Source organism: Pseudochaenichthys georgianus, chromosome 12 (assembly GCF_902827115.2).
Source record: "Pseudochaenichthys georgianus chromosome 12, fPseGeo1.2, whole genome shotgun sequence".
NCBI classification, from domain to species: domain Eukaryota; kingdom Metazoa; phylum Chordata; class Actinopteri; order Perciformes; family Channichthyidae; genus Pseudochaenichthys; species Pseudochaenichthys georgianus.
In genome coordinates this window covers 17144838-17161172 of record NC_047514.1, presented here as the reverse complement: position 1 = coordinate 17161172, position 16335 = coordinate 17144838, and the positions used below count along the sequence as shown (strand labels likewise).

General features: G+C 43.3%; 2 protein-coding genes across 2 annotated transcripts in view; both read right to left on the bottom strand.

Annotated features, from left to right (window-relative positions):
* Positions 1–7215: 7215 nt before the first annotated feature.
* Positions 7216–10686, bottom strand: LOC117456563 (bone morphogenetic protein 10-like). Its single transcript, XM_034096491.2, has 2 exons — positions 10116–10686; positions 7216–9464 (listed from the first exon to the last, which is right to left on the bottom strand). Exons 1-2 carry the CDS (start codon positions 10447–10449, stop codon positions 8443–8445), a joined length of 1356 nt encoding a protein of 451 aa, XP_033952382.1. The 5' UTR covers positions 10450–10686; the 3' UTR covers positions 7216–8442.
* Positions 10687–12464: 1778 nt separating this feature from the next.
* Positions 12465–16335, bottom strand: part of arvcfa (ARVCF delta catenin family member a) — a 31556-nt gene continuing 27685 nt past the window's right edge. Inside the window, exons 12-16 of the mRNA XM_034096490.1 lie at positions 16090–16282; positions 14662–14773; positions 14141–14228; positions 13465–13541; positions 12465–13345 (exon numbers count right to left, since the gene is read on the bottom strand). Coding sequence (XP_033952381.1) covers positions 13253–13345; positions 13465–13541; positions 14141–14228; positions 14662–14773; positions 16090–16282 — 563 coding nt within the window. The 3' untranslated portion in view covers positions 12465–13252. The remainder of the gene's footprint in view (positions 13346–13464; positions 13542–14140; positions 14229–14661; positions 14774–16089; positions 16283–16335) is intronic.

Here is a 16335-nt window from a genome sequence, read left to right as displayed (position 1 = left end):
AGTGTGCATATGTGTAATTAAACCCAAGATATCAAAATCTCACTCTAGCCAGGTACCCAAAGTTGGCAACCCTGTCTAAGGTCTCTTATTATGCTATTGTTCGGCATATATAATAGGTCTCATATATATAAAAAAACATGTCTATGAAGTGTTTTGCTCAAAATACCAAACAGATTAACCATGCTAGCCTCATTCCCCTCTATTTCAGCCTGTTACTAAAGTGCTGATTCTGGGTCATAGCTTCAAACATTCAAACTTCAACATAAGGCATGTTATGAGTTAAGATTAAGCAATAAGGTTGAGGGAATATGATACAACCTTGAGAACAACATACTGTGGTCACTTCCGAAACACTGGATGTTTTGTAAAAAACGTAGTATATTGAGTTATCAACTAAAATGATATGATACTGATTAGTTTAATGTATGTTCAATGTCAACAATCATCAACTCTGGAATCAATATGATCAGTATTATGCATTTTACAAAGAAAGTTTGCATTATGATTTTTATGAATTGTATAAATTGAACTTTGATTACAAATACACTTTTATTAATTTAATTGTGAAAACCCTCAATAAATATTTGTTAAAATACTATTTAGAGAAGGGAAGGTAAAACAATCTTAACAGGTTAATATAATACTTTTTTACTACAGTGTATGTACCGTATGTATGTTTCGGTAGTGACCATTTTTGGTAGAGGAAGAACATTCAAATAAAGTCTGAAAATACGATATAAAAATGTAGATAACTAGATATGTGTAATTTAGATATGGTACAAAATATGTATCAAATATTATATATATAAGTTTTGGGAAAAAAACACAACATTCCAAATCATTTCCAACCTGACTTTGGTCCAATTCGGTAGAATGGCCCATATAGGCCTACGCTACCATTCACACATGTCATTCTTCATCAGAGGTGGGATGTAACTAAGTACTTTTACTCAAGTACTGTACTTAAGTACAACTTTTAAGGTACTTGTACTTTACTTGAGTATTTCCATGTTGTGCTACTGTGTATTCCTACTCCACTACAATTCAGAGGTGAATAGTGGACTTTTACTCCACTACATTAATTGAATACCTTTAGTTACTTTACAGATATGGATTATTGATGTGAAAAATAATCAACACTTAGATCAGACTTTCGTTACACCTGGAGTAAATTCACAAGCTAACCTGGAAGGTTAGCAGGAGTCTTGTCACGGTCGAGTGAAGGAAGCAGGACCCAAATGCAGATAACTTAAGAGAAACCCTTTATTATAAAGATAATGCAGAGATACGGAACACTCACCGGTGAACTCCGTCACCAACAAACAATGACCCAACACTGAACACAGACAGAGACAAGACTAAATACAAGAAGGGGTAATCATGACAACGAGAAACAGCCGGGCAGGGGAGGAGAAACACAAGGACAATAGGTGAACACAATCGGGTAATCAGGGAGGGAAACAGACAGAAAGCAGACAGGCAGGAAATGGGGGTGAACACTTAACACAATAAGACAGGAAACCCAAAGACAAGAAAAACACCAACACAGACAAAACTACAAACGTGACCCAACATGTGAATTGTGACAGAACCCCCCCCTCAAGGGACGGATTCCAGACGTCCCTAAAAAAAACAAAAACAAAAAAGTCCAAAACCCCAAGCAGGGTGGGCGGAGGGGGTCCGGAGGACGGGTCTTGGGCTGACAGCCCAGGAACACAGCGGAGGACCAGGAAGGGGTCTCGGGCGGACGGCCGGGGGGCAAGGTACAGTCCAAAAAGGGGGATTCGGGCGGACTGCCCGGGGACAAGGCAGAGAACCAGGAAGGGGTCTCGGGCGGACGGCCCGGGGTCAAAACAGAGTCCAAGGTGGGGACCATGGAGGACCGAAGGCAGCGGCAGGAAGAGTCAGGGACCCGGGTCCGAGGGCGAAGGCAACGGCAGGAAGAGTCAGGGGGTCGGGCCCGAGGGCGAAGACCGCAGCTCTCAGGGGGCCGGGCACGAGGGCGAAGACCGCGGCTCTCAGGGGGCCGGGCTCTCAGGGGGCCGGGCTCGAGGGCGAAGACCGCGGCTCTCAGGGGGCCGGGCTCGAGGGCGAAGACCGCGGCTCTCAGGGGGCCGGGCTCGAGGGCGAAGACCGCGGCTCGAGGGGGGCCGGGCTCGAGGGCGAAGACCGCGGCTCTCAGGGGGCCGGGCTCGAGCCGGTGTCGACCGGACAGGATCAGGAGGCCGGGCAGGAAAACGCTGATGGGCCAGTTCCGGAGATCGGGCAGGACCCGGTGTCGGCCGGACAGAAACCGGAGCCGGTCGGACAGGCTTCGGCAGGATCCCCCACGGAAAAGGACCAGGAGTTGGCAGGAACCCCGGCGAGACCGGTGATGGACATGGGGCTGGCAGGGCCCCTGGTAGAACCTCCAACGGCACGGGATATAGGGTTGGCAGGACCCCCGGCAGAAGAGTCTTCTGCGGGACCTCCAACGGGACAGGAGAAAAGGTTGGCAGGACCCCCGGCAGGGGAGTAGACGGCGGGACCTCCAACGACACAGGACACAGGGTTGGCAGGACCCCCGGCAGGGGAGTAGACGGCGGGACCTCAAACGGCACAGGACACAGAGCTGGCAGGACCCCCGGCAGGGGAGTATTCTGCGGGACCTCCAACGGCACAGGACACAGGGTTGGCAGGACCCCCGGCAGGGGAGTAGACGGCGGGACCTCCAACGGCACAGGACACAGAGCTGGCAGGACCCCCGGCAGGGGAGTATTCTGCGGGACCTCCATCGCCACAGGACACAGGGTTGGCAGGACCCCCGGCAGGGGAGTAGACGGCGGGATCTCCAACGGCACAGGACACAGAGCTGGCAGGACCCCCGGCAGGGGAGTAGACGGCGGGACCTCCAACGGGACAGGAGAAAGGGTTGGCAGGACCCCCGGCAGGGGAGTAGACGGCGGGACCTCCAACGACACAGGACACAGGATTGGCAGGACCCCCGGCAGGGGAGTAGACGGCGGGACCTCCAACGGCACAGGACACAGAGCTGGCAGGACCCCCGGCAGGGGAGCAGACGGCGGGACCTCCAACGACACAGGACACAGGGTTGGCAGGACCCCCGGCAGGGGAGTAGACGGCGGGACCTCCAACGGCACAGGACACAGGGTTGGCAGGACCCCCGGCAGGAGAGTCTTCTGCGGGACCTCCAACGGGACAGGACATAGGGTTGGCAGGACCCCCGGCAGGGGAGTAGACGGCGGGACCTCCAACGGCACAGGACACAGGGTTGGCAGGACCCCCAGCGGAACCTCCAACAACACTTGCGTAGGGGCTTGAATCGGGAATGGAGAGGGAACTCGAGCGGAGACTTGAGAGGGGACTCGAGAGGAGACTGGAGAGGGGACTCCAGAGGGGACTAGAGAAGGGAACACGAGAGGGGACTTGAGAGGGGAACTAGAGAGGGGACTCGAGGAGGGACTAGAGGAGGGCCTGAAGGAGGGAACTGGAGAGGGGACTCGAGGGGGAACTGGAGAGGGAACTTGAGATGGAAACAGAGAGGGGACTCGAACAGAGACTAAAGAGGGGACTAGAGGAGAGAGGAGGGACTAGATGAGTAACTAGAGAAGGGAACTCGAGAGGGAACTCGAGAGGGAAACTAGAGAGGGAAACTAGAGAGGGGACTCGAGGAGGGACTAGAGGAGGGACTAAAGGAGGGAACTCGAGAGGGAACTGGAGATGGAAACAGAGAGGGGACTCGAGAAGGGACTACAGAGGGGACTAGAGGAGAGACTAGAGGAGGGACTAGAGGAGTAACTAGAGAAGGGAACTCGAGAGGGGAACTAGAGAGGGGACTCGAGGAGGGACTAGAGGAGGGCCTAAAGGAGGGAACTCGAGAGGGGACTCGAGGGGGAACTTGAGATGGAAACAGAGAGGGGACTCGAACAGAGACTAAAGAGGGGACTCGAACAGAGACTAAAGAGGGGACTAGAGGAGAGACTAGAGGAGGGACTAGCTGAGTAACTAGAGAAGGGAACTCGAGAGGGAAACCAAAGAGGGGACTCGAGGAGGAACCAGAGGAGGGCACCCGAGATGGGACTGTGGCAGCTGGGATCGGGACCATGGCTGCTGGGGCCAGAACTGGGGCTGAAACCATGGCTGCAGGGACCGGAATTGAAGCCAGAATCATGGCTGTTGAAGCCAGAATCCTGTCTATAAGATCCAGCTCTGAAGTCGGAAACATGACTGTATAGGGCGCTCTTGGAGCCTGTACTGGGGCTGGAACCATGGCTGCTGGGGCCTGTACTGGGACTGGAACCATGGCTGCTGGGGCCCGTACTGGAACTGGAACCATGGCTGCTGGGGCCCGTACTGGGACTGGAACCATGGCTGCTGGGGCCCGTACTGGAACTGGAACCATGGCTGCTGGGGCCCGTACTGGGACTGGAACCATGGCTGCTGGGGCCCGTACTGGGACTGGAACCATGGCTGCTGGGGCACGTACTGGGACTGGAACCATGGCTGCTGGGGCACGTACTGGGACTGGAACCATGGCTGCTGGGGCCCGTGCTCCTTGTCTGGCCTTGCGACGACTCCTCTTAGCAGCCGCCTGAATACTCCGTGGGCCTCCATAAGCCTGACGAGTTCCAGCACATGACTCCGGAACAGGAGCAGGAACTGGGACAGAAGCATGGGTTGACCCCAGACGGACCACTCCGAGACGTCTGTACTCAGCAGGCTGGAAATCACACCTCCAGAGGAAGTCCAACATCCAGTCAGGTAAGAATTCCACCAAGTCGGGCTTCTCCATCGCCAACCGGTGCGCCTCTACCAGGGCGGCCTCCTTCAGCCGAACACTGGACGCTTCCTTCCACCAATCGTGGCAACATTCCAAAGGAAAAGAAAAATGTTGCAGCTCCACCTCAAAAGGATCGTCTGCTGGGTCCATTTCTGGTTGGGTCATTCTGTCACGGTCGAGTGAAGGAAGCAGGACCCAAATGCAGATAACTTAAGAGAAACCCTTTATTATAAAGATAATGCAGAGATACGGCACACTCACCGGTGAACTCCGTCACCAACAAACAATGACCCAACACTGAACACAGACAGAGACAAGACTAAATACAAGAAGGGGTAATCATGACAACGAGAAACAGCCGGGCAGGGGAGGAGAAACACAAGGACAACAGGTGAACACAATCGGGTAATCAGGGAGGGAAACAGACAGAAAGCAGACAGGCAGGAAATGGGGGTGAACACTTAACACAATAAGACAGGAAACCCAAAGACAAGAAAAACACCAACACAGACAAAACTACAAACGTGACCTAACATGTGAATTGTGACAAGTCTGGAACTAAAAATAGAGCTCTGTTCTCAGCACCTATTTTAAAGTCATTAAAACTGCACCTATGCCAGCTTTGATAACACTTTAATGCGTCAATAATTATAATCATAACATATAATATATTATTATTCTGAAATGGACCAACTTGCATAATGAGTGCTCTTACTTTTGGTACTTTAAGTACATTTGTATGCTATACTTTTGTACTTTTACATGAGCAACATTTTGAATGTAGCAAATTTTACTTGTAAGAGTGTATTCCTAAACTGTGATACTTCTACTTTTAATCAAGTACAAGATCTGAGTAGTTCTCCCACCTCTGTTTTTCATACATATTCAAATAGATCGCTTCTCCTCACCAGATGGTTGTCACCATAAAAACAAAGTTGGTTATATTATTTTATATTTGCTGGGTGCATTCCTCTCCATGTATTAATGAATGCATGTCCAATGTATACAAGAATAAATCTTTAGATGATGTTCTCAAAACATCTTTAAGGTGTAACTTAAGTGTTGTGATGGTTTTACTGTACTTTCAAGTCTATTAGAATAGAGTGTGACATCACAGTAATAAAACCATTCTACTGTCCAATTCTCCCTTTCTGGTTATCTCTCTTTCCATATATCCCAATGAGATTTACCAAGTGTTTATGATTCAAAGTTACCCTCCCATGAACCAACAGCTTTGTTGCATAAGATTGATGTCCAAAAGCTGCCAAATAAACCTGATGACAAGTTGTTTTCCAGACTATGTAGAGATAGGCAAAGAGAAGGATTATAGAAAAGCAGCTTCTATTTATAATGTATCAGCTGTAAAAATATAATATAGAATAAGTATACAGATATGGTTTTTAACATGGTTAAAAATGCAGATATTTAGGTGCGAACGGTGTTGACCAATGAACAACACAAATAATGCGTTTCATAAAAACAAACCCATTTATTGTTTGTATAGTAAACTAAATAAACAGAATGATATATTTGTAAAGCTTAATTAAACATTATTCTGGAGGTGGAGTAATGTAACATTCTTCTTCTTTTTATTGATATTGATGCCTGTTAATGTTTAAACAATGCAGATGGGTGTTTCAATAAAATGAAGCCATCACAACAGAACACAGAATATGATGAACGCAAAGTGTATGGGGAATAGTCCTCAAGGGTCTTGGCTAAAAAAGAACATTAAATGTAAGATTCGGCATCTTCCCCTCACCCAAATCCTTTTTGTATGGTCCCTAACCAACAAAAAAAACAGGCCATAGTGAACAGAGAAGTTGGAATATTGGATTTTTTAAGGAATAATTATTCGGTTTCTACTTTTTCTGGTTTCAAATAAGTTCCACACTGTGAAATAAATGTATTATCTGTCACTGTCAGTCGATATCTCTGCCCTGCAAACTTGGCCGATGTAAATCTGTGAGCTGAGTGAGGATCCTATTAAGTCAGAAAGTTCAACAGTGTTATTCCGTCAATGTTATCTGCTTCCGACTGTTAACAGCAGAAGCAAGGTGATGATGTGACATGTATTTATTTCCATTTGTACTGTTGCTGGGGCTCGATAAGGGAGTCAGCATGCCCGTGTCAGAAAGAGGAAGTGGGGGGTTCAGAGGGCACTGAGCAACCTGATGGCAGGATTGTCAATAGAACATGTTGGCGTTGAAGACCAGGAATCTGACACCACCTTCTCACAAATGCTGCCACTTGGAGTGGCGTCTCATCCTGAGTGACGGTCTACAAGACTCCAGGCTCTGACACCTCCTTATCACTGTGGCATGAAGCGGGCAGCGAGAGGCCCGCCAGGCATGTGGCGCTAGAGTTATGGGGATTAAGGTTGTTACGTAGACACTGCTGTGATTACATGACAATGAAACAGGGTGTACAAGAGATCAAAACTTGCTTAATGAGAATTTTATTATGATAACAATAATATCGGTGTGATAACCAAAAGCAGAATATGAATGGCTGCGGTGTGAGGAAAGATTTCACAGCAGTTTATAGCAATGTTAGGTAAGAGAAATTGTTCATTTTTCAGACAGGAATCCCAGAAGAAATCCAAGACACTGAAAGTCATCTCCTGGTCAAAAGCTAGATATAATGGCAAGCAAATAAAGGGAAAGATGTCACATACTTTAAATAATTTCAGCAGCTACAACGTACCATAGTCCATCTTCTTAATGAGCATATAGCCAACCCTATGATTCAATGCAATGATTTTAAGAGACTTTTCATACAAAAACAAAAACATACAGCATCCTATAAGTAGTGCAAATCATTGTTATCCGGGGGCTATCCTGAATTGTAGATTTTTCAATTATTCTGAAACTGAATATGCTGGAGCAACTACTGCATTAGATGTATTTCCTGCCAGAACGAAATGTAGATATTATAAAGAAAGGTTTGTGATAGATGTCAGATAATAAGATACTGCATTTACATATTGCAATAAGATGGCGTGTAGAAGTATTTTCTTTTCAAGCACTGTAATAACCCGGGGCGCGAACTTCACTTTTGTCAGATTCAGTACCTTGAAACATTCTTTTGATCTTGGATCCCACACACATACTTTGAAACAATTCAGAAGGTTGTTATTGCAACTGATAACAGTGCTGTAGTATTGAACCTTTTGACTAGCTCGCCATTAATGACATGGAGTTTCCAAACAGGATTTATCGGAATATTCAGGCATCCACTCTCAGAACCTTCTTTCTTTTCTCTTGCAGTGTCAGATGGGGCCGATAACCTACAGTAGTATTTGCAGGAATATGGCCTGTGATTTACACTGTAATGTGGTATCATCCAAAAGCATTCTAAAATACATAAAACAGCAAATAATATATTAAATCATGACAAAAGCTTTATATTCTACATTAATATAATAATAACCTTTATACAATTACAAATGTACATCATTTAGCACAGCATGTGTCCGTCCCTAATATACAACTTTATGTCTAGAGTTCTGCTTTTGCACACCACTGTAGAGATCTTAAATACTGTGGAAACAAGCACATGATAAGGAATATAAATAGATGAATAGATGTGTTTCTGAGATGATGGTTGAAACATTGGTGCAGTCTCTCTCTCTCTCTCTCTCTGTGTAAATGTTTCCAAGACTATCTACAGCCACACTCTGCCACCACCATCCCCTCATACTTGTGGGTAAAAGTGACCACTCCGTTATCCTGATAAAGGAGTGAAATTGGCTCCAACCTAGTGGGTACACAGCAGGCACGCGATGCCCTCTCCGGACTCTTAACACTCAGCAGTGTCTGCACTATGGCATGTTTGGTAGGCGAGACCTCGGAGGTCATAGGGGGGTTGCACACGCCGTTGCACTCATACGCCTCATAACCCGCAGGCCGGATGATCCACGTGTCCCAGCCAATGTCTTTCAAATCCACAAAGAGTGGGGTCCTCTTGCATGGCTCGCTCTTAACATTGCGACGGATTCGGGGAGGTGTGTCATAGATAAGGTTGGACTGCAGTTGCATGAGAGACTGTTTGTCCAGCTCGTCCTGAATAGCGTGGCCGGCATTGTGGTTCCCCCAGAAAGCTGGTTGGCTTCGGCCTACATTATCAGGAAGGTCATTCTCATGTTCGATCATCTGGTTGAGCTCTTGTTTATCCTGCTTGCGATCTCCGATTTGATCATCTGAAAATACAATCATCACGGCATTGTGTTTCCCCTCCAAACTCCTGTCGATATCAACCCCAACCAATCTCTCGTCCTGCTCCGTGACCTCTTGAGTGACCCCTTCCTCTTCTGACCCAAGACATGCAATATGTACCTTCAGACTGTGGGTAGCAAACCCCACCGACTTCCGCCAGACTGCATGAGTCAGGTCAAACGACACCCAGCTCTTATCTTTGGCACGAAAATGCTTTGTCACCACCACCTCTTCTTTATCCCTCCTTCTCCCTTCTTTCCCCACCTCTTTAGTCCAAACAACGCCCTCATGTATTTTGTAAATGGTCACCTTGCAGTCAATGCCGGCATTTGGTCTTTGGGCCTTCTGGAACAGGGTGAAAAGGCGAAGCTCAGCTATGGTTATGTGCTCATGGTGGTGCATGGAGATGTTGAACAGCAGTGGATGTATCTGTACACCCCTTGTTGTTATGCTGTAGGGGGAGGAATCTGAAATCAAGATATCAAAAAAAGTGTTAATCAATGCATTTTGTATGTTTTTGATGTCAAAACTCATGTTAAACTGTTATATAGTCAAACGTAAACACACAAAATTCACGTTTTGTTTTTTTGTAAATCATATTAATTTTCAAGGCAATTAAAACAATAAACACTTCTAGATTTATGTATTATGATCAAACCAATCAACATTTTTATATCCTTAAATCTTAAGAATGTCAGAGAAAACCAATAATAAATAAATAAATTACTTATTTATTTTTGTGCAATACGGAATATAAATTTAGTTTAGTTTAGTTTATTTATTTATAGTGTCGTGGACAGTCCCCATCGATGAACTGTCACAAAAACAGTAAATGGTGCAGCTTTAGCAGACATGGCTAATTTCCAGCTGTTGTCCCCGGCCAGATGGTAATAGACACCCTTAAAATTACAATATATCAACAGCATTAGTTATAAGAAAATATATAAAATAAAATAAAAAGGAGGAAAGACAAGTAGATACCGGTGTGAGGATAAAAGAGAACAATAAACAACACATGTTACTATATACAGTACCTGTCACATATAGCACATCACAATCACATAACAGAAACGAGGGGCAATGCTCAAAAAGTTTGTTAAACACAAAGAAGTTTGTACCTTCATTCTTGAAACTGCGCACGACGTTGGCTGATGGAACAGCCGTGCGGTCGTTGACAAAGCGGTCGTACAGCTCCAGCATGTACTCTGGGGGCTCCCTGCGGGCAGGCAGAGGCCTGGGCTGGGACCTCAGCTCGGTCAGGTTCATCGTGGAGAGAAACTGACTCAGAAAGACCTGAGCATCAAGTAGCGGATTATCACCCATCCTGACTGATACCCTGTGACTGTTCTCAGGGGACCTGATAGGACTGCTCATGCTCAAACCAGTCAACATCAGGAGAAAGACATTCGAAGAGCGGGTAAATCCAAAGTTGGAGAGGACTGAAACAGCCATGGTAGAGTGGAGTAAAGGTTTAAAATCCAGAGATTGAGTATCAGATGAGAAGACGGGAGGGATCCTTTGGAAAGGATACCTGCAACTGGGAAAGACTGTCCTTTGGTAAATGACAACAGGTTGCTGTTGGGTGCAAAGACAAAACAGGTTTGCCCTTGTTGATCTTGAGGTTTGGTTCTGAGGGCAGGGCTGTGCTGTCCAATGTGCTGTGCTGACATGTTTGGAGATGTTTGGCCTTGCTCTGCCCACCTCCCTCTCCACCCGCCAGGACCTTATCATCCATTTCCACTGATATCTTGATGCATGCATTTTTTTCCTAATTAACCACTGACAAAACTTGCCTTAAAGTGACTTTAGATCAGCATTATATGTTCATGTATGTAGTGATTTATGTTGCACAATGCTGACATTTAAAATGTTTAACCGTTATAAAAACAAATAAAGAACATAATGGGTTTGGAGATAACAACGTTTTTAAGTTTTCAAACGATGTTGGTGGTTCTACTTTTCATTCGAATGCCTGCAATCAATTACCAATTAACAATATGTGTTCATTTATGCTATGCAATCTCCACAAGAGGCCAGTGTAGACTGTAATATGTCATTTTAGATGATTGAGAACTGAAAACACGTATATGAGACATACACATCATGCCTTGACATGAAGCTATAGATATTTGAACACAGTACATGAGTATCTAGATGCCAACACGTTACTGCTGCAGCCTGCCGAATGAAACATGACTAATGTCAACACATTTCAGCGCACTCAGTGGCATTGTGCAACCAAGATCAAAGTTTGTTATCAGTCCTCACAGCGACTGCCGATATGAGGTTATATAAATGTCTTGACAGCTTGTCTGGGTGTACATGAGGTAGGAAATGTATTATTATAATGTTTATTCAAGGAAAAAACATGTTATTTATTTGGTTTTAAATATGCCACAAATGAGAGGAAATGAGAATACAAAGACAAATGTAGCATTGGTATTCTTTGGAAGTGTTTTTGTGATACTCCTTTGCTGAGTCACTGCTTAATCAATAAATGCATTATGTATAGGGCGTAAAAAGCATAATACATATTCAAACCATATATTGTACGGTACATTTTTGTCATCTCTGATAAGTTTGTTATAAGGTATTCTGCATACTGAATGTATGCTAATATATTGAAATGTTGTGAGTTTTGCAAAGAACTGGACATTACTAGGAGTAGACAAAGCAATCTGAACAGTATTGCAATGGATGCTGTAGAGTAGGTCATGTTTTAATCTATATTTAACCAGGTAGTCCGGTATTGCAGTAGGTTGCAGACCAAAATACAGCATGTATAAAGAACATCCAACATATTGCTGTTTGTTTCAAAATGTAACTGCTGGGAGTTGAGCGTGTTTTCCAGACTGTTCCCCTGGAATAATTAAATTCATTAGTGAGTGTTTTTTGGCCAATGCACCTCCATTTTGGCACAGATTTCTCCTCTTTGGATCTCTTTGGGAAGGTAAGTGGTTTGAAAACTTGCATATCATTTTTATGAGTGCCAGAAATCATCTACAGCTGTCAAATTCTGCCAACTGGCATTCAACCAAATATGACACACATTTGTAGTTGTGTTTGCAATTGTTGTTTAGCTGTGTTAGAGTTTGGTGTTTATTATGTTGTACCAGCACATAGTGTGACTGCTAGCAAAGAATAAGCCCTGGCTGTGTACAAATGTTCTTTATACAACGAATGTGTAGGTTTTTAAGTTTGACCACAACGTAGAGAAATTTGAAAATGCAATAGTCACAATTGACTGCCTATAAAGAAAATGAATAGGAGACTTTATCTATTAATTTAAACCAATAAATAAATAAATACAGGGTTGTTAAACCAGCCGGGGGGTGCTGTTTGGTATCCACTGATAAAATGGAAGAGGGCATAAAATCCACTCTGCAAAACAAAAAAAGACTTCAAAAAAAATGTGAAATTATGCACATCATTTATTTTAATTTTTCATTCAATATAGCGATGCAAAAAGGACCACTGCAAAGCAGAGTTGTATAGAATGTAGGATCACTTACCGGGATTAGCTAATGCACATCGATAACCTTTAATTAATAACATGGGTATTACAATAAATATTACAATATAAATACCTTCATTTAGAATATTAACAGTCTTTTGTTACACATTTACAATTCCCTTTTGCCTATCATGAAACAAATGGAATAGAGAGGCTTCGATAATAACAGCATAGTTGAGTCTATGGCAGCTTTGTCAAGAATGAACTGAATTTAAAATCATTTGGATGTTTTTGAAGACGAGGCCGACGGTGGCCCTAATAGTAATTATCTAAAACACTGACCAAATTATATTTAAATAATTTTATATCAGAATATTTTTCAGCCCATAACCCATGGGGATGGACAACAACCAATGCTAATTTAGGCCTTAAACTTGACAAACTAGACGTTTTATAAATTATTTCCTTTTTGTGTAGCAATACAATTCAAATTGTACATGTCATATCATCTTTGGAGTCATGATTCACCACAGTTTGCATATTCAGGCTATTTCATGTCATACATAATCCTTCATGAGTTTTTCAGAAATACAATAGGCTATATTATGCTAAAGGTCAAAATCTATTAAATGTTTTTCCAAATAACCTCCATAATATATACATGTAAATGTTTGGCACGTTATTTCCTGTAAACTAAGGAAATTATTTGAATTGTCTGTACAAGAATGAGCAAATAGCACAAATCTGTATTTCACCAATGGAGAGTGTCTCTACAGGATGTATCTGGCCGTGTTGTGGTGTTTACACCCAGGAGTCCAGCGGTGGAGGTTTGTTATCCATGAGGCCCACTGCAGGCCTGCCAGCTCTGATGAAGTGTTTTCTCTCACTCAGCGCCTAGGTAAAGAAATATGCAAACAGACGGTGTTAGTCAATTTGAATCAGCAACATTGAAAAGACTGCCCATTAAAATCACAAGGCAATAATCCTCTAAAACTGATTTTAATAGAACATACCTGGAGGTTGTCTCTTTCCACAACAGGACCTTTAGCATCTCCAACTCTATCGTTTGGCTCTAAACTGGAGTATACATCTGCAAAGGAAATTATAATCACATTAGCGGAAGACAATATGGCAAATGTGGCATTTACTGACCATTTTACTCGATGCTAAATACATATAATATGCTATTTCTTGTACTGGTGTCTGCAGAAGCCTATAAACCCTACACTAACATTTATTTTCACAACAGGCCAGTCATTAAAAAGCAGCAAAGCCTCAGAAACGATTACTAGATGACTGAGAGAAACAGGCACTTGTAATGAAATAATTCATTAAAAGCTTGCTTGGAAGCTAGAGGTCGCTCTTGACGTGAGAAAGCGGGTGCCCTTTTGGAACAACGTTGAAATGAAATGTCACTGCTGAGGCATGCGCCTGCTCTGCCTGTGGGGGGGCATGTTCAGGCTAATAAGCTGAGTCTCTGCACTGATAACCCTGGCAGCACATCATTGGTTTAAGGCTATGATTCAGAAGAATATGGTGTGGTACTGAAAACCCCCCATTTCTTTGTCCCTGACATGACAAGAGCCACAATATGTTTAAAAGCCGCTTTTATTCCCCGAGCTAGAGGTCACTTTTCTCATACAGATGATGGTTTAATAATAGTTTGAATGCATGCAATGATTTGCTGACCTTGGTTTTTGTCCATGAGAGGCAAGGTGATGTCATCGGCGCCTTGCTTTCCACTCTTGGATTTTTTTGTCACCCCGGTAACTGTTGGCTTTGAAAGATAAAAAACGATTATGTTACTGGATGACTACCAGCATGTTATGCCCTCCTGTTATAATGTTTTAGAGGGGTATTAAAATGGTACCAATTAGAATGAATTGTGCTGTGTTGGACAGTCACACAACTTTACTTTTTCAGGAGACAATGCTGCTGTGTGGACGTACCGTAAGCTGAAATGTAATGATCTGTTTTACAACTCACATAAAGGGTGTCCTGTGTCCTCAGTGGCAAACAGCCGACTGTGCAAAATATTTTCTGGGTTCAGATTAAGCCCAAATGTCCCCACCCCGACAAAACACTGATTTATTACCTGAATGTATCTTGTTTATTTTTTACTCATCCATGTTTGTATTTCTCGACTCACATTACTACTGGCAGGTGTAAAGTGGTTTGTCCTGCCAAATCCAAATACTTGTAACAAATACCTTAAAGTGGGTCTTGTTCCAGCCGGCCTTGATCAGGACGCTTCGCAGGTCCTTGTAGGCCCATATTGTCTGGAGCACATGGGAGGCAGCCTTGGTCTCCCGTGCTGATTGGCTGACAACAAGTAATAAGACAACGTGTTAAACAGCAGAGGACAGCTCTAAGACAATACTGTCCGCATGAATAAAATCTATTCCTGATTGCCCTGGGATATGGTGCTTATAATATCACAAGTTAATGAGGCTGTGTCTGAAGTATAAACAGATATTAAGCAGTTGCAGCAATGAATACTATAATGCAAACACTATTATTTTCCATCTTATATTGAAAAAAAGGATCATATCTGATCAATATAATTTGGATTTTAAATTACAGCCTGTCAGTTTAGAAAGATGTATCATTATTATTATTTGATCAACCTTGATTTTAATTGTGTAGTTCAGTTTGGAAAGCTTTACATATTAAATATGTGTAAATCGTATGACGTTAACTATTCAGTTGAGCACCTTGACAACGTGTTAAACAGCAGAGGACAGCTCTAAGACAATACTGTCTCCATGAATAAAATCTATTCCTGATTGCCCTGGGATATGGTGCTTATAATATCACGAGTTAATGAGGCTGTGTCTGAAGTATAAACAGATATTTAGCAGTTGCAGCAACGAATAATATAATACCAAACACAGTTTCTATATATGTTCCCATCTATTATTTCAAAAATAGAATATCTGAGAGGTTTACTTTGAATAACAAATAACAGCCTGACAGTTGTAAGTTCAACTTTTTGATTGTCTGTAAATAATGTCCTACTTTATAGTGTGTTAGCAGTAAATTGGCCTTTCAATAGTGTTTTATTTGTCAGCTTTTACAGATTTGTATCTTCACGGTCAACTTGTATATTTTTTACTTTTTAGATCTGTTTTATTTTATATTTTGAGATGTTCATATTTTATAATTGTTTATTTTCTACTCTTTTTAATTTCGTGTCGTGGGGATTTTTTTACTGGGTGGATGCAATGTCGACGCTCGTGAACTGAACTGTCAAAGGGGAGGTGCACTGTGGACATCTGTCGCCTGTCAGCGCAACTTACATGATGCCGTTTAAAAATATAATAAGAAAGGGCAGTGCCGGACGTCAGCGAACCGAACTTTCTGAGCGACTGTCACTCAAATGCGGGACATAGTTTCAATTTGTGGGACGCGGGACAAATGATAACCATGGACACACCGGCACATAAGTTACATAAACAATGTTGGGCCTACAATATAAATACCTACACTACTGGCTGTAACGAAATCCAATTTGGGATAACTCCAGAAATCCAATTTGGGATAAATAAAGTATATCTTATCTTTATCTTATCTTAATTTGGGAAGAAGCAGTACGTATTTAGAAATATATGTGAAAAGTTAACTATTTATTTGAGTACCTTGACTTGTTGATGGCCACCAGTTTCTGCACTGCATGACCCTGTATGAGCGCTCGGGCGTTCTCTGGGCTATCTGTGATGATCTCGTGGATGGTGTTCAAAATAGACACCACCGTATCTCCATCAAGGTTCTTGGCCGGGTGCTGCTGCCCACAAGGAAGATTCCCCACAAGGTCCCTCAAAGCATAGCTCCCTGTAACGACAGAAACACAACGAAGTGAAGTCAGTGTGCATGTGTCGAGGTGT

Coding starts and splice junctions, on each gene's coding strand:
- LOC117456563 (XM_034096491.2), bottom strand. CDS start 10,449: ATGGCTGTTTCAGTCCTCTCCAACTTTGGATTTACCCGCTCTTCGAAT. Junction 9,465..10,115: donor GCGCAGTTTCAAGAATGAAG/GTACAAACTTCT, acceptor TCTTGATTTCAG/ATTCCTCCCCCTACAGCATA.